This window comes from Orbicella franksi, chromosome 13, assembly GCF_964199315.1.
Source record: "Orbicella franksi chromosome 13, jaOrbFran1.1, whole genome shotgun sequence".
Lineage (NCBI taxonomy): Eukaryota > Metazoa > Cnidaria > Anthozoa > Scleractinia > Merulinidae > Orbicella > Orbicella franksi.
In genome coordinates, this window is record NC_138157.1 from 10,952,448 (window position 1) to 10,970,830 (window position 18,383).

An 18,383-nucleotide genomic window follows, 5' to 3' on the forward strand; every position below is an offset into this window, starting at 1 on the left:
TATAATCTCAAGGTACCGAACCTCAAAAAATAAGGTTAAACTGAGCCCTCGATCGTTTTGTTCAGCGTTACATTGGATGAGGGCAGCTTGGACTGTACATGACTACAAATCAATATTGCGACAGCGTGTTTAATTACTTTTTGTGGTAGGTGCTTATTACAAAATGCATCAACCTGAACTACAGTTATCTCTACAGGTATTACATTTCATGAAGACGTTTTTTAGAATTTACGAAAGGAGTTACAATATCTCGACAGTAACTTCGGCACGGAGTAGCTATCAATTCTGCCACAACACATCGAATGAAAAGCGTCGCGATACTGCCTAATTGCCCTTTTTGCCGGCTGGGAATGATATCTGAATCTAAAAAAAAGAAATGAAGTTACCGCAAATTAATGCTAATGAGCTCATGATAGCGCTCTCGTAAATAAATGATCAAATAAAAGAATAAGTAAACAAACAAGCAGAGAAGGTTATCTTGCAGGGAGCTTATGCAAACCACGAAGAAAAACTAATATCAGTGCCAGGGATCAAGCCACGATTCGAGCAGGGACTCGAGCCGGGAATCGAGCCAGGACTTCTTCAATTTTTGTTAATTTTTGTTATTTTTTTGCTACTTGCCGCCCAAACCACAAAATGAAATCTAACCGCACGCAAACCGGGATGAAAATAACCACAAGCAAACAACCGCAAGCAAACCGGGGATAACCTGGTCTCGGTCATTGTTACTTTTATATAAAACGCCACGAAATGTCTATCCTGGTTTTCCCGAGTCCTGGCTCGAGACCAAGCTCGAATCCTGACTTGGTATTTAGTTTTAAGTATCGGCCTTCAAACCACGACGGTTTAAGCAACGAGAACGTCACCAAACAAAAGGTATAATGAGCACAACAATGGCTGTGCACGAGAGTTATAAATCCTTGTATACTTCTTAGCCGTCCTCTGCAAAACAACAACGTGAAATGGCCAAGTTCTGCGAAGTCTGGGGAACGCCAACGACGGCGGCTAATTTTTCGTATTTCCATTAAGAATTGAACGCTGTCATACAACATAATGAACCCGAGCATAGTTTTAGAGCAATAGGCGTACTGAACTGATCTAAGCGAGTGCGAACTTTGAAGGTAAAACATAAATTCAGTTTTTACTAGGCGTCGTCTTCAGCGTAGCCGTCGTCATTGCTTAAGCTCCCTAATTCCGCATTACACCAAGTCCGACACGGTTTGCCTCGTAAAAAAAGGCCATTATGACTTAAAACTTTGTAAGCTTCACTGTATTTTTTATTGTGTATTCTCATAAAAATGAGTGTACTGTTGTCAATCCTTTCTGTTTTATTTCTAAAACCAGTTCTGTGGTGGTCTATTTTAGTCTTCTCGAGAACATGTTGGCGCCGAAAAACGCTACTCATTTTAAGAACCACGCTCGCCCTAGGCCACTCGGTCAACAAACTTTCCATTCCAAAGTTAGTTACGAGGGGAGACTGGAGTTGACTGAGCGGCCGCGGCTGACATCACATTATTTAGTATGCTGTACTAAACCACGAGTTCACAAAAGACTTCAATACTCGAAGCTCTACACTGGTAACAAGCGTTTGTTCTTCATCCTCGATCTGAAAAAAAAAAAGAAAAAAGAAAAAAAATCAAAAATCACGGCTTTAGTTTACTATTTAATTTTCCAGACGTCATCCACATCTTTTTTGTCCTTACAACATTAACGCATGGCCAAAGAGATCAGTGAAGAGAATTGAAAGAATAAATAAATAAATAAATAAATCACTCGTAAGATACTATAAATAAATAAATAAATAAATAAATAAATAAATAAATAAACAAATAAATAAATAAATCACTCGTAAGATACTATCTTGATACGGTACCCCAATTAGCCAATCAGAAGCCCTGTCAACTGTCCTGATATCCTGCGATATCATGATAAAATAGCCATATCAGGCAAGAGAGGATGAAGTAACTTCATCCTCTCTTGAATCAGGTCAAGGACGTGGTCCTTTGGCCGTAATTGGGTATGGTAAATAACTAATCATACCTTCTTGGTACGCTTGGGAGACATAGCCGGCTTCTCTAATCTCGCCATGAGTAATTTTGGCTCGACTACTTCGAAAAGTCGAACCATGGCTCGACCAAATTCGCCTGATATGCCGCCAAAGCGTACCAAAAAGGTACGAATGGGTATAAGTAGAAACCAGCTCTTACAACTGACAATAAAATCGTGAGGAGACTTCATAATTTGACCTTCAGACTGACGGATTGAAAGCGGAGAAAAAAATTGTCAACCGGATAAGAATTTGCTTGATTAAGATGAACACTATTTTGGTCGAGCGAATCTTGGCTGGCTCGTCGGCTGAGGGACCGGAGAAAGGCCTCTCTCCAGTTTCCGTCCCACCTCCGTTCATTCGCACCAGTCTTAACTTGCTTTCGACATGGTGTTTGCAAGTCGTCGCGTAAAAGGTTTGCTTACGAAATGAGTTAGGAGTGCTGCTATATCATTTATATCGTTTTGTTAAAACTCACCCATAGAAAGTCCAGTCTTATAGTTCCACGTTCATCACTATATTCGATAAACAGTTTCTCGCCCTCAGAAGAAAAATCACCTGAGGATGAAACAGAAATGATATGAGAAGTCTACTGTTTTGTTTCCAGAGGCATTGTCGGCTGCAGTTTCACTCTAGGACACTGTGAACACATTCAACGAAGAACAAACTATCGATACATTACAACTATAAGGTACAATTCGATCATCTAGGCCATGTCTAATACTACAAAAGCTCATGCTATTACCCAGCAGACTATCCAGAAAAGGAGCTGGGGACGCTGGACTCCTGATCGAGTGGTCCTAGTTAGAGCTCTGAGGCTGGGGTTATTGTGATTGGAGGAACCTTGCGATGGACTAGCTTCTCATCCAAGGAGACTAGAAATACTGCTAAACCAGTCGTTCAAAATTACGGAAATTTTTTACGGCTTGATGGGCAATTAGACTTAAATGTAAACTTTGCTTACTTACTGCTTTGCTTGTACATGTATTTACCGCCCCGAAAATACATGATACTCAATCATCTCTACCTCACTACACGATGACATTTTTTACTACAGAAATTCTCGCGAGCTCATTGGCTAATTTTCATTGTCAATAAGCGGCCAGACACATGAATTTATAATTTATGCGACGCGTCAACGAGAGAGAGCGGACAATTTGTTATCGTAAAAAACAAACTGACGTCAGGTTTTAATGCGTCTGTCCTGTTATTTACAATGAATTTCGTCATAACATTGCAAAAGTAGTCTACGGATCCACTCGGCTATCGCCAGAGCTACTTTGACAATGTTATGACGAAATTCATAATCAATAACAGGACAGACGATCGCACGTGGATTAGGGTAACTTATTAGTCAGTATCTGATTCGATTTCTCAATTTACTTCTCACTCAAAGTTAGAGACTTACCATCTGGGGAATTGTTCTTCAAAACTTTCACAGGTGAACTAAAGAACAACAGCAAAAAATAATGGCGTCAACATCCTGCTGCGTAAAACTATATGACAGGCATTTTGGCAGCGTCCGCAGTTAAAGGTGGAGCAGAACGTAAGCCACGCTAGGTAACACGCTAGTCCCGCCTCTGGCGTGTGCCTAGTAATCTCACTGGTGGATTTTCTCTTCGACACGCGCGAATGGCTTTTGACTTGCACCATTTGCGTTTGACACGCGCGACTGCCTTTGGAATGGCGTATTTCGCGTTTGACACGCGCGAATGGTTTTGAATTGAATGATTTGCGTTTGACTCGCGCGACTAGCGGTTGACTGCGCCCTTTGCGTTTGAGATTCTCGTGTGATTCGCGCGACTGGCTTTTAACTCGCAAGATTTGCGTTTGATTCGAGCGACTGACTCGCGGCTCGCACGATTTACATTTGACTCAGGCGACTAACGTTTGGCTTGCACAACTTGCGTTTGACTCGCGCGACTGGTGTTTTCCTTTTCAAAGACCGATAAACGCTGCAACCTGTCTCTTTCCGAGGATACGATCAGTGCATCACTACAAGCTGAGACCAAGTATCGGCTTACCTTAAACACCAGAAAGGACCTTTCCGTCCATGTAAAACAGTCACATCCAAGAAACACATGTCCTACACATACAAGAAACAAGTATTGTCATAAACACGAGGTTCTATACGCTCAGTACGCCTTCTATATGCTCAGAACGCCTTCTATATGCTCAGTATTCCTTCTACATGCTCAGAATGCCTTCTATATGCTCAGTATTCCTTCTATATGCTCAGTATTCCTTCTATATGCTCAGTATGCCTTCTATATGCTCAGTATTCCTTCTATATGCTCAGTATGCCTTCTATATGCTCAGTATGCCTTCGATATGCTCAGTATTCCTTCTATATGCTCAGTATGCCTTCTATATGTTCAGAACGCCTTCTATATGCTCAGTATTACTTCTATATGCTCAGTATGCCTTCTATATGCTCAGTATGCCTTCTATATGCTCAGTATTCCTTCTATATGCTCAGTATGCCTTCTATATGCTCAGTATTCCTTCTATATGCTCAGTATTCCTTCTATATGTTCAGTAGGCCTTCTAGACGCTCAGAACGCCTTCTATATGCTCAGTATGCCTTCTATATGCTCAGTATGCCTTCTATATGCTCAGTATTCCTTCTATATGCTCAGTATGCCTTCTATATGCTCAGTATGCCTTCGATATGCTCAGTATTCCTTCTATATGCTCAGTATGCCTTCTATATGTTCAGAACGCCTTCTATATGCTCAGTATTACTTCTATATGCTCAGTATGCCTTCTATATGCTCAGTATGCCTTCTATATGCTCAGTATTCCTTCTACATGCTCAGTATGCCTTCTATATGCTCAGTATTCCTTCTATATGCTCAGTATTCCTTCTATATGTTCAGTAGGCCTTCTAGACGCTCAGAACGCCTTCTATATGCTCAGTATGCCTTCTATATGCTCAGTATGCCTTCTATATGCTCAGTATTCCTTCTACATGCTCAGTATGCCTTCTATATGCTCAGTATTACTTCTATATGCTCAGTATTCCTTCTATATGCTCAGTATGCCTTCTACATGCTCAGTATTCCTTCTATATGCTCAGTATTCCTTCTATATGCTCAGTATTCCTTCTATATGATCAGTATTCCTTCTATATGCTCAGTAGGCCTTCTATACGCTCAGAACGCCTTCTATATGCTCAGTATTCCTTCTATATGCTCAGTATGCCTTCTACATGCTCAGTATTCCTTCTATTTGCTCAGTATTCCTTCTATATGCTCAGTATTCCTTCTATATGATCAGTATTCCTTCTATATGCTCAGTATTCCTTCTATATGCTCAGTATTCCTTCTATATGCTCAGTATTCCTTCTATATGATCAGTATTCCTTCTATATGCTCAGTAGGCCTTCTATACGCTCAGAACGCCTTCTATATGCTCAGTATTCCTTCTATATGCTCAGTATGCCTTCTACATGCTCAGTATTCCTTCTATTTGCTCAGTATTCCTTCTATATGCTCGGAACGTGTTCTATATGCTCAGTATGCCTTCTATATGCTGAGTATTCCTTCTACATGCTCAGAATGCCTTCTATATGCTCAGTATTCCTTCTATATGCTCAGTATTCCTTCTATATGCTCAGTATTCCTTCTATATGCTCAGAACGTGTTCTATATGCTCAGTATGCCTTCTATACGCTCAGAACGCCTTCTATATGCTCAGTACGCCTTCTATATGCTCAGTATGCCTTCTATATGCTCAGTATTCCTTCTATATGCTCAGTATTCCTTCTATATGCTCAGTATTCCTTCTATATGCTCAGTAGGCCTTCTATACGCTCAGAACGCCTTCTATATGCTCAGTATGCCTTCTATATGCTCCGTATGCCTTCTATATGCTCCGTATGCCTTCTATATGCTCAGTATTCCTTCTATATGCTCAGAACGTGTTCTATATGCTCAGTATGCCTTCTATATGCTCAGTATGCCTTCTATATGCTCAGTATTCCTTCTATATGCTCAGAACGTGTTCTATATGCTCAGTATTCCTTCTATATGCTCAGAACGTGTTCTATATGCTCAGTATTCCTTCTATATGCTCAGTATGCCTTCTATATGCTTAGTATTCCTTCTATATGCTCAGTATTCCTTCTATATGCTCAGTATTCCTTCTATATGCTCAGAACGCCTTCTATACGCTCAGTATTCCTTGTATATGCTCAGTATGCCTTCTATATGCTCAGTATTCCTTCTATATGCTCAGTATGCCTTCTATATGCTGAGTATTCCTTCTAAATGCTCAGTATGCCTTCTATATGCTCAGTATGCCTTCTATACGCTCAGAACGCCTTGTATATGCTGAGTATGCGTTCTATATGCTCAGTATGCCTTCGCACGGTACCTATCATGTAATAAATACAGGCATACACTTTCACATGTTATTAATAACTCGATCATTGGATAATGCAATTCAAGAGCTTTCATTGGCTTAGCCATCATGATATATGAGCCATTGTACCATGCTCTACAAAATATGTTAAGCGTACGTGTAATTTTTCGGGGGTCGTTTTGAATATTTTGGGGGCGTTTTCAATAAAAAAATTATTCCACTCGCGCTTTTTGGATACAAGATGATTAGAGCCAACTAGGTGTTACGCGCCTTGTTGGCTATCTACCATCTCGTATCAAACGCGCGCTCGTGGAATAATTGTGAGTTATGGTCTGGACCAATAAAACCACGATTTATTAGATTCGTTAGGACTCACTGGTAAGATGTTTTTGAAGAGTTCTGTTTTCCACGGAAGAGAAAGCCGTTTCTCAAACGAGCCGTGAGCGTGACCACGCTCTCCAAGACAGACGTAAGACCCCGTCACATACTCTATACACAGAGGGAAAAAAAGCATGTGAGTCATTTTGGAGTCTTCTGCTGTTAATTAAAGTCCAGGTCCACTAATTAACAAAAAAATAGTTGTTCATCTGCAGCTGTTTTTTCTCGATCATTTGTTTCTAATCTGTTAAAAAGGCGAAGGAAAAACTTCCATCGCTGTACATTTTCCGATATTAAAACAAAGGAACTTCGACACTCGCTAGGTTTTAATACATTCTGGAACTTTATACGAGTATGAATACGAGACAGATGACCCAGACTGAATGAACGACCGAGAAATTAACAGTCAAACGAACCCAAAGCGAACGAACGCCCAAACACAACCCAACCAAACAAACAGAGGGCTGAACTGACAGACGACAGTTTCTTCAGTTTACAAACTGCACAAAGTTAAGACTTCTGGAGAACTAACTCAGCGGGTCTGATTTTCAGTGATACCCTGCTGGAAATTCAAGGGTTTGCAATTCGCAATTTAAGTCAAGGCTTCCTTACAAAGTTCTGTTACCTTCCTGCTATATTTACGTACGTTGGTAGAGTTCTCTGTATTGTCGTTCCCATAGAGTCACTTTATGATTCCTTAATTCTATCATGACTCTATATCCATGAAGTCCTACAAACAGGGAACATATAGAGCAACTCAATATAAAAGTTTGTATTCATACAGGAGAGCATGAGGAGTAAGAGAGTTCATCTTCCATACAAACCTCACTCACAAGGTAATCCCTGTCAAGTTATTTCTAGATCACTCCAGGTTTTGGAAATCCCGGAAGGGTCTATAAATAGCCAATCCTGTGACGCCGAATTTTAGTGCTCACGTGGACAGCTCGTGCAGCTATAAACGAATTTTCATCCTCCACGAAAACATCTACCCAACGCGCAAGGAGACATAATTCACGAAAGAACTGGGTACCATGTCTAAAAATACCTTGGGAGGGAATACTTTGGGAATAAGGACTACAGTGGAACCCTGTTAATCCAGTCACCAACGGGCCACAAAACTCTGGCCGTATTAACGGGGTGGTAGTATTAAAGGGGTTCTTGAAATAAGAAAATGACTGACTGAGTTTTTTTCGGGCCAGAATAAGGTGGCCGTAATAACAAGATGGCTGTATTAACGGGGTGGCCGTAAGGCGGGGTTCCACTGTATATGGAAGATTACCTTTCTTACTCTTCATCTTCTCTTAATGACGACTGATTTCCCTAGAACAGCAGCCTTGATGACAGAATGGTGTTTGAATCAATTCTGGAAAGATTCTGGAAGACTTTAAGGAGGCAGCGTGGCCGAGTGGTTGGGTCGCCGAACTTGAAATCTGGAGGTCGTGGGGTCAAGTCCCGCTCTGACTACTTAGCGGGAGTTGTTTCTCGGTAGACCCTTCAACTCCTTGGTCACGCTTGTAAACAGCCAATAGGTCTGCCTCCCACCAGTTAGGATTTTAAGCCTGTTATGTTTAGTTGATATATTTGTTTCTTCCAGTTCAAGTGGCATGCCTGTGAAGTAGCTAAGCGCATTGACCACTGTAAACGACAACATTTTGAACAATCTTTTGAACATTTTGCGTACTTTGATGTGAAACCTTACAACTATGTATACTTACCATACTGTGGGTCTATATCATCTGGAACAGGCTTATGGGCAGGTGGGACAAACGCTCTGAAAGGAAAAGAAAGAGTTCTTTGTAAGTAACTTGTATTCAGTTTGCCACGAGCACGGGCCAAAGAAAACATTCTCAATCACCACTGGGAGCTGTTCTTTGACCTTCCGCACACTGCACGAATGTTCTAACCACTGAACTTCTGCAGACGAGTTCTAAAAGTATCCTTGTCTTATTAATCTCTAGGGCAGAGATTGAAGATAACACAAACGGCAACCGACTGAGTTACAGCTCAGGAAAGATCTGCCTTCCAAGATTAGAGACGGACAAGGACCATGCAGATCATGGTCTAATGAGATGGATTAGCTATCACAGCTCGCATTTTGACTCAAAGTTTTGTAACTGATGAGGCGACTAGGAGCATTGCTGTCATCGCTGGTACATTTGTACCTTAGTCCTATCTTTACTCCTCGATGGAGAACGGCACTGTCGAAGATATTTGTCTTGTCCGGGAATGCAACATAATGACATCAGCCAGGGCTCGAACCAGGACCTTGCAATCCGGAGTCCAGCATGCTAGTCGTCCTGGGAGCGGAGACAAGTGTCACACAGTGTTTCTCATCTCAGCGTGTCGAAACACGCTTCAATTGCATCAAATTTCTCCCTTTCCACAAAGACGAAGAAACAGCGGTAATACAAATAACGGTAATTAAATACGCCATATTCGTATTCTCGGTATTTGACTGGAACTAGCTTGCAATGGAGGCTCATGTGGAGGAATATTTATTATTAAAAAGACTGGAGATGAATGTCATTTGCATTTGAAGACACTCCCTCATTAGCCTCAGTTTCAAGCTAGTTCCAGTCCACTACCGAGAATACGAGCATGGTTTATTGTGAACTAGAATTACCAAACCTGTCACGTGATCCAAAGAGAATTCTTCTTGTTAAGTTGTGATGATGAAGGCAGAGTGTAATAAACGCAAGCTCACCACCTTCCTGTCACGTGACAAGAAAACGTCATTACCTAGCTTGTCTCTGATTTGAATGTGGCCTGCGTAGCTTGGCGGTTTAAGCAATTTAAGCGCACTAAGAAAGCGGCGAAGCTGCGAAAACGAGCGGCGAAGGCGCGAGGAGCTAGGAAGAGAGACAATCCTCGCGGCTTCGCTACTTTGTGCACGCGCGCCCAAATTGCTTCAAAAATTGCTTAAACCACCAAGCTACGCAGCCTAATTTGAATGGGAAAGTTACAATAATTTTATCTCCAGCTGAGGAACCCATTACTCCGTGAAATACAACAGTGAATACAAGTAAAAGCCAAGTAAGTCTAATAAAGACACGTCTAAGATCTGAATGACTTGATGCGAGGCCAAAAGAGCGACACTGCACTGATCCATGTCCCCCGTGGGTGAGATGGGTTAAGGGCGATAAGGTAATGAGAGAGAAATGACTAACAAACAAGTCTATAAAATGTTTAAGCAAGCAACCGGGAACGATGATCCTGCTGGTATACGTTGGATCAATAGTGATCTAATCGGCTTTACATATAAAATGAAGAATACAAAAGCAAAAACCGACACAACGTAGGATGATTTTTTGAAGGTGTACTATATTTCGGCTGGCCAAACCAGCCTTCTTCAGGTACAATGAAAATTTTACATTGGGACGTGTTTTTATGTAGCCGATATTTACGTAATACCGGAAATACGTAAAAGTAATTGACAGTGTAAATTAAAGATAAGCATACGGTAAAATAAAATAACATGATAAAAGAACATAATAAAAGAAAACAAATGGAAACAATTAATATGTTGATAGTCTGACAACACGTCCCAATGTAAAATTTTCATTGTACCTGAGGAAGGCTGGTTTGGCCAGCCGAAATATAGTACACCTTCAAAAAATCATCCTACGTTGTGTCGGTTTTTGCTTTTGTATTCTTAACAAACAAGCACCTACCTTCCAAGAAGCAGTCCAGCACGCTGCTAAAATACACTGACATAAGATATGCGCTGTGATCATGTCACTTGCACTGACAGCTTTGTCTTGTGACAGTACAACACCTGTAAGGAATGAAATAAGTACTAGTTATGCAGTGCTCTCTTTTGGTCTACCATGGAATATCGCACGAGTCACCTGTATTTTCTTGGTATACACACGAGCAATTAGGCGAGTGTGTAATGACAAGTAGGATATTTCATGGTATACCACGGGAGAGCGTTGTATAACTATGTTATACCATGCCATAGAAGATACAGTGACCAACACAATCAATGCGACATCCGTGCGGCGCATGATGGGAAAGTTGGATGCAATACCGCCGAATATGCAACGACTTTCCTGTATTCTGATTGCCTGTATTTACTATGGCATGGTATAAAATGGATATCAGACCGCCATACGGCGACCGGACAGTTTTCATTTCCCAGTCTATGTTTTGGTCTTGTTTCAGCATTTCCTGAGCTCTTAGGAGAAATATTGTACAACATGCCCCAGCCAATCAGAGAGATTATGCTGGAAAAAAACAAAAATAACTTGGCTTGCGCATATTGTCCCGCTCTTTTGTAGGTTGCATGGATTGCACGGCTTTTTTGGCTTTGAATTCTGATTGGCTCATTCTTCCGTGCATTTGGTAAAATGTAAATAGGTTTAATTTCAGCTTTGTTCTAACTACAAGTTTGCTTAATATACGTTTAGTAATCAATCAAAATCTCACAGAAGTTGATATGTTTTGATTTTTCGTGATTTTGTTTAGTTGTGTCAAGAAACTTGCGCGCAAAATTTCCTGCTAAAACGGGCAGCCTTTTCCTTGACATGGCGCATTTCACAAGTAATTAATTCAGCTCACCTCCTGAGCGAAGATCCTGGTGAAGGATAAGTGATCTTGTGGTAGCACTGTGAAACAGACACACGAACCATACTCAAGTCAAGGCAAAACAGAGATACAGAAAGCAATCTTGGGTCAAATACTCGCACTAATCTGAGTGCATGAAACGTATGTTATTAAAATACCGTAAACCAGCTGATTCATTGAGCATTATTAATAGTACTAAATTTTTGGTCATCTGTACTCCTGTTTACTATGACGGTACTAAAAGTTCTTTCTTCTTTTTCTTTCATTTGAAAGAAAGAAATATTGGTATCCAACCTTTATAAACCAATTTACATCATATGGAGGTAATATAGTTTTGTGGATCATTCTGTGCTCTGTCCAAGTTTTAAAATATGATGCCTTGGACACTACCCACACACATTCTATTACTATAGCTTACAAAGTAAAAAGTGGAGTTGTAGGTTTCCTCTGTTTACATGCAATGGCTGAACTTGTACATGTCCTCGTGGGTGGGTCCTCAGTGTAGACAGTCAAAATCTTCATTTTTTCCATCCTTACAGATTAGCTAAAAATATCCTCTAATTTCCAAGGTCTCTAATTAACCAAGGAAAAGGTCTTGAAAACCCTCTTTACTCCCACACTGAAAGAGGTCTTCCTTTTGATTTGTTTTGAAAGTATATTTGCTCGTGTCTTTTCAGAGAGCATGATTCTCACCTATTTTCATGTGGTGTCCAGTTTCTGTGGAAGAAGATTGGCACAAAGGCAAACACTTGAAGTGTCTTGAGCCTTGAGAGAGGTGGAAGCTGTAAGGAATACCAGCGGACACAGACCGATGATTTAAAGACATTGAAGCAATCGGCAGTAGACCAGTGTTTCTTACCAGAAGTATCTGTGACACAAAGTTTCCATCTTACGTCTCCAAGTCTGTAAATGAGTGAATACAAAGCTTTATGTAAGAAAAAATTTGTATTGGAACCTATTGGCATTTATGCCACACTTCCATGTTATGCCTGTTCCAGCCCATCGGGTTAATGTGTGGTTTAAAAAAGCAGGTGAAGGGGAATAGAGTGAACTAGGGAAAAAGAGGGGCACTAAGGCAAGATAAGGAGTCCATTGCTTTTTATTCTTTTGTTTGTCCACAAGTTTCGTTCACCCTAGCCAACACAAAGAGAGCCCGAAACATGCTAGCTATGTACATGTAGCTACCATAAAAAACCCACAGAAATGACATCATGAAATGTGCTGCTCCAGAAAATATCCATACATCTCCCACAGAGGATTTGAACCTCCCCCCTCCCCAATCTTCTGGAAATTCCACTTTAGGCTTACACTCCCCCTTACAATTTCTGGATCATGTGCACTAACAGCATCCATGGTTGAGTGTCGATTGATTCCGATCAATACCCTTGATCGACACTCAATCGACACCTCGGTTGACACTTGATTGACACTCCATCAACATCTCGGTCGACAGTTGACTAATTTTTGATTGAAGCACGAGTCAGTTGACACTCGGCCGACTATTAACACACTGTTGATCAAGTGTCAATCAAGTGTTGACCAGGTAGTGATCGGGATGTCCATCGAGTACCGATCGAGATGTCGACCAAGGGTATTGATCGACACTCGACCGCAGATGCAATTAGTACACATGATCTGAATTTCTAATAAGCATTTTTAGCTTTTGGGTGCGTATGGATATCTATCTTCTGCAACTACACAATGTCCAAAATGTTGCTGGTGAAACCACTCAAGTGAATCACAAGCTGCAGGCTTGTGGTTTCACTTAAGTTTTGAATGCTTTACGACATCATTTCTAGTTTATGATAGTCTAGACTATGGCAAAATGTGGCACAGTTGTTACATAGCTACAAATATCTTGTATAATATATAAATTCAACTTACAGTTAGTAAAAATAGATACCTGAGAGCGTGTGGCACTTCTGTTGATAACCCAGTGTAAGGTGAAAGTTTCTTCACTAACTGCAAAGTCAAAATCTCATGATTTCTTCCATCTATACACCTGCAAATGTTGACAGAGAAAGATCAAACTTAATTCATCTGCATAATTGACTCTCTGGTAACACTCAGCACAAAAACTTGACAATATTAAGAAAGGCACAAGTACCTCTTGATCATTTCATGTTTCCAGTCAAAACATTCCTCCTTTGTTTCACTGAAAGTCAAAGAGTCTCTCACGCCTTTTGGAAAATTAGGAAGAAATCGTTGCCAGAGACAGCTGAATTTGAATATACAAAGTTGTAGTCAATGGTAGTTACAATGTTATAAATACATCTTCGCCAATCTTTCTAATTTCTAAATATGTCTTGAATTTTCCAAACTCAGGTCTGTCAGATGTAAGGACTGCACAAAGTTCCCCAGTATTCCTACATGTCTGTTGATTAACCTCAGGGGGAGGCCGGTGATACATAAATGCAATTAATGTATGCACCATTTTAGCATCCTAAATGCTAAATATATTATTCACATTTGGTAGCTCAAGGGAGGGTGCTTGTTGGAGAGGGTTACAAGTCTATTACCAATCAGACACTTAACATATCTTTTTTGCTACAAAGACATTGATTGGAATGTGATGCACTTATATGTAAACCAACAACATACTTAACACAAGAATGATAACAATGTTCGCTTATTGCAAATCACTACATAGTGAGTTACCTTTCTTTTGAAACTGCAGACCATTTGTGACACACTTGAGCACATGTTAGCAATTCAGAAGGACCCAACCATTTGAATATTGTTAACAGAATTTCATTTGGAAGCCTGAAAAAAAATTATGTTATTTAGACAAACAAATGGGTGCTTTGGTTTCAAAAAAGAGGACTGAGGAGAAGTAGCAGGGAAAAAAGTCAACTGACATCGTATTGATCTGGTTTCACAACAAAATACAACCACTTTCAGCCTGTTTCTGCTTAAATCGCTTGTGCCAACCAAGCAACAATAACATAACATCTCTATGATATGAGCATTGATAATACTTCTATCGGCTCAAACAACCTGTGACTAATGTGAAACTTCACTGATTTCACTGTTCAGGAAAACAGAAGGTTTCTTTTGTATCTCATTCAATGAAAGATCTCCAAAAGATACTGCTAGGAAAACTGAGTGTTTTTGCATGTTATTTCTCGAAAATGGAGAGCAAACCAGCCAAAAAATTACAGGGCAATGATTTTGTCACTAAAAAGAAGCCCACATGCGAAAATTGAGATATATCCATGCGGGAAAAAAAAACCCTGCCTAAAATTTGACGTAAGGCAGTTATGCATTCACTCCTTCGATTATGAGAACCAACATTCTAACAAATGTACATTGACCAACCTGTTAACTAGATCAAGACTTTTAGGTCTTGAGTGAGCTGAGGCTTGGGTTTTTCCAAGCAGCTTTGTTGACGGCTGGACTCCAGCTGGGGTTTTTCTTAATCAAAATTGTTAAAAATTGAGTGAACACCTTCAAACACATTTACAGTATAATTAAAAGGCAATACTCCCCTCCTGATATGTGACATTCCTGTTTGCCCTGTAAGGGAATACCACCATTCCTTGCCTTATCCCTTCCCACAGTGGGTAATGCCCTGGCCAAATGGACTTGCAAGAAGTCACAAGTTGAACTTGTGTAGAGACTTGCATTGGGTGGCCAAACAGACTCGCAAGTTACCTTGTAAGTACACACAAGACATATCCTGTATTTCATTGGCTAATAGCTTGCTATAATAAGGGATGGATGCCACTCAGCTTGCATTAACTTGTGTGCAAACTTGATCTCAACCAAAGTAAGCGCAAGTCATCACAAGTCAAATGAATGCAAGTGCATGCAAGGCCTGGCCAAACGCAATCGCAAGCAGACCCAATTTTCCAACTTGTGTCTACTTGCGACTCCGTTTGGCCAGGGCAATAAAGATAAGCTTAGTTAAAGCATGTATTGTTTGAAAGACTGTTGAAGTACCACATCTAAGTGGTTTGACATGACTTTCCTGCATGACTCCCCAACACAGCTACTGGTGTTTAATTGCCAAGTTGTACTTACTTGTGGGAGGCGCGGTGGCCTCATGGTTAGTGCGCTCGTCTCCGGATCGAGTGGTCCGGGTTTGAGCCCTGGCCAGGGACATTGTGTTGTGTTCTTGGGCAAGACACTTTACTCACACAGGGCCTCTCTCAACCCAGGTGTATAAATGGGTACCGGCGAACTTAATGCTGGGGGTAATCCTGCGATGGACTAGCATCCCATCCAGGGGGGAGTAGAAATACTCCTAGTCGCTTCATGCTACAGAAACCGGGATAAGCTCCGGACTGATGGGCCACTTGGCTCGTACGCAGACTTTTTTACTTACTGACTTGGAGGAAAACTATAATCTTAGCTTTATACAAGCAAACAAAATTACATGATATTAGATAAAGCTTACATCACATCGCATAAAGAACTATATAAAACACAATCAGATTCTCTATCTAGTTCCAAGAAGCATTTTTTTCTTTTTGTAAAAGATTTTGCGAGCTAAGAACCCAAAATGCCGTAATCCATATAATTATGTAGCTGAGCGCTGAGGGTTGTTCAGGTGAGAAACTTATGTATCCTTTACCTTTCTTTCGAAACGCCTGCAGTAGTTGAACCTGACCTTTTACATTTCAAATACGAGCTGAGGTGCTTTTGATGTTGTGACATAGCTTTATACTTCCCTTTCCTTTTCTTGGTCGAGTCCTCATTCAATCAGATCTGCCTCCATGTTTGTTTTTCAATGTTGACGAGCGAGGACTGGTGTCGAGAAAATATTTCCGCTTGGCGTCTCTTGTCAAAGCGACGAACATCAACATGGCGGACACAGAGAAATCGGTGAAGATTGAAGAAGGAGACCCTCAGAGCGTACAAGATTTGACTGGATTTGTACCATTCGATATTCAACATGTACAATCATAGTGTAACTTTATGCCGGGGCCCTATGTGTTGCTACTTTTACTTACAAACGGGATTTTAGCCGATAGCAATTCTGCCTCTAAATTTAGGCGATATTTATGCTTATGTAGGTTATTGCGTCAACTTTTTCTTTAGATTTAAATGACAAGATGAGTGTTGTTGTTCTTTTGTTTTGCCTTCCTTTCTTTTTTCTAACAGGTGCAAACGTTGCTACAGCAAATGGTGGGTAATGAAAACATAACTTGGATTAAGATTCTTTCCTTTAGACTTGTTTTGTTTGCTTTCACTTTGGTTTGTTTTAACTGGAAAGCGTTTCATTTCTAATTTACAGCAAGACAAGTTCCAGCAGATGTCGGACCAGATCATCACGAGAAATATCCTTTTACTTCGTTGTAAAAACTGTTATACTGACAGCATAGCAGAGCTGAAAGTGGATGTCATATTCACTTTGTACAAACTTATCTTTGCTCAGATCCAATTTATGAGCAAATTATTGCTAAGTTTATGTCTCAGTTTGTCTATCTAATTTATTGGGGATGCTGGCAATTTGATAAGTTTTAATTCCGCGATACGTTGTGAAGGTTTTATTGTTGATTCAAGTGTGTCCACTGGCCCTCTATTTCAAAAACTCACTGTATCTTCTTGCATGTAGCTCACATGCTGTTATCTTTTCAGAACGCGGAAAGCGTTGTTGTGATTCTGGAATTTTTGTTTGGAATCAAATTATTACATTCCTAAGCAGTTAATTACCACTATAGTCTCAATGTGCTAATTAACGACACAATGGGACTGTACAGTCATTTGTAATGTAATTATTTTTGTTGTTGTAGAGCATACATAGTTTACTTGTACAAATCATGGTATTAACCTTACGGTTACCTGTCCAGTTTTCACAATTTTATGACAGTTCTTGAATCACTTCTTTTCTTCTTGAGGTAGCTTTGTAAGTTTGATTTCTTTGGAGGATCGGAAACAGTTACCACACAATCTGTCAATATTCAGATCAATAAGCTTCACATAACACTGAAATATTGCCCTGTACCTGTTGTTGGTTTTTTTTTTTGCCTGCCTGATCATTTAGACATAATTTGAATGTTGGTAAATTATTATTTTTTCTTGTTGTTGTTTTTTTTATTTTTAAGCCTGCCTGAACATTTAGACATGATTTGAATGTTGGTAAATTATTTTTTTTTTCGAGGTCATTATTTTTTGTTGTGACCAAAAGGGGGTCCAACATAGGTTTTGTCAGTCCTGCATCCCGCCACTATTTTTGGCTCAGTCCCGCAATCCCGCCCTAGTCAACATCTGTAACCTGTAATTTTCCTTTTTTCATCCCGCATCTTGCTGCCGATTTTAAAACTATCCTGCATGGACCCACCTCCCACCGAAATATTTTCATCCCACATCCCACCATTAAAAGTCGTGTCATCCTGTATCCTGTCTTCATTTTTTACTCTTGTTCTACATCCCGACAAACCTATGTTGGGTCCTCCTAGTAGGGATGACAATAGGTTTGATACACTAATATACTTTGAAGCTGGTAAAAATAACAGGTAAATTTAAATTTATTTTAATCCTTGACCAAGTTCACTTGATGACATGAGCACACGGATTGATGATTTAGAGAAGAACATTGGTGAACTGATGAACCAAGCCGGGGTGGATGAGCCAGAAAAGTGATGAGGGAAGATGGACAGAACAGTTACAGTGAATAGACAGAGGACTATAGGATTATTTGCACTATAAATACTGACAGAGATACTTTTATAGAACTCTTTCAAAGCTGTGTGCCTGTAATTCATATTACAAGTGTGAATGTAACTGAGTTTTGAGATGTTTCAAGGTATTCCTGTTAAATTACAATTTTTGCTGAATTTTTTTTTTCATTTTCTGAGGGTATTTTTTAACCAATTGTGCATGACTTGATTCAGATCATTACCAATGCTATCTGTGAACTGGGCTTAATTGTTAGTATTGTAGTGGATATAATTATTATGTTAACAGATACAATTGTTTTGATTCCCCATGTAGCTTTATGGTAAGCCAAGCATTTGTAATAAATTTGTTTGTCTGTGATTGTGTGATATATCTACCAGGTCAATAAGCTTCATCATTGTCG

The 18,383-nt window shown here is 40.1% G+C and overlaps 2 protein-coding genes across 3 annotated transcripts; one reads left to right on the plus strand and one right to left on the minus strand.

Moving 5' to 3' along the window:
- Positions 1-22: 22 nt before the first annotated feature.
- LOC145466615 (F-box only protein 15-like) lies at positions 23-16,100 on the minus strand. Of its 2 annotated transcripts, XM_081450321.1 has the most exons (16): positions 15,933-16,100; positions 14,675-14,770; positions 14,015-14,119; positions 13,464-13,574; positions 13,260-13,358; positions 12,050-12,259; positions 11,351-11,397; positions 10,462-10,565; positions 9,419-9,501; positions 8,506-8,561; positions 7,437-7,520; positions 6,789-6,901; positions 4,072-4,133; positions 3,456-3,493; positions 2,526-2,605; positions 23-1,606 (listed from the first exon to the last, which is right to left on the minus strand). In XM_081450321.1, exons 1-16 carry the CDS (start codon positions 16,013-16,015, stop codon positions 1,517-1,519), a joined length of 1,461 nt encoding a protein of 486 aa, XP_081306447.1. In that variant the 5' UTR covers positions 16,016-16,100; the 3' UTR covers positions 23-1,516. The 2 variants fall into 2 exon arrangements, with proteins under 2 accessions (XP_081306447.1, XP_081306448.1); XM_081450322.1 differs by lacking the exon at positions 14,675-14,770.
- Positions 16,088-18,340, plus strand: LOC145466623 (uncharacterized). Its single transcript, XM_081450330.1, has 4 exons — positions 16,088-16,234; positions 16,463-16,486; positions 16,596-16,638; positions 17,856-18,340. Exons 1-4 carry the CDS (start codon positions 16,163-16,165, stop codon positions 17,942-17,944), a joined length of 228 nt encoding a protein of 75 aa, XP_081306456.1. The 5' UTR covers positions 16,088-16,162; the 3' UTR covers positions 17,945-18,340.
- The last annotated feature ends 43 nt before the right edge of the window (positions 18,341-18,383 follow it).

Bases quoted from the DNA above. Each gene is read 5' to 3' on its own strand.
- LOC145466623 (XM_081450330.1), top strand. From the start codon at position 16,163: ATGGCGGACACAGAGAAATCGGTGAAGATTGAAGAAGGAGACCCTCAG. The intron at 16,487-16,595 runs GTGGGTAATGAA...TCTAATTTACAG, and splicing joins AAACGTTGCTACAGCAAATG to CAAGACAAGTTCCAGCAGAT. The intron at 16,639-17,855 runs ATATCCTTTTAC...GACCAAGTTCAC, and splicing joins GGACCAGATCATCACGAGAA to TTGATGACATGAGCACACGG.
- LOC145466615 (XM_081450321.1), bottom strand. From the start codon at position 16,015: ATGTCACAACATCAAAAGCACCTCAGCTCGTATTTGAAATGTAAAAGG. The intron at 11,398-12,049 runs GTGAGAATCATG...TCTGTTTCACAG, and splicing joins TGGACACCACATGAAAATAG to TGCTACCACAAGATCACTTA. The intron at 10,566-11,350 runs GTGAGCTGAATT...CATTCCTTACAG, and splicing joins CCAGGATCTTCGCTCAGGAG to GTGTTGTACTGTCACAAGAC.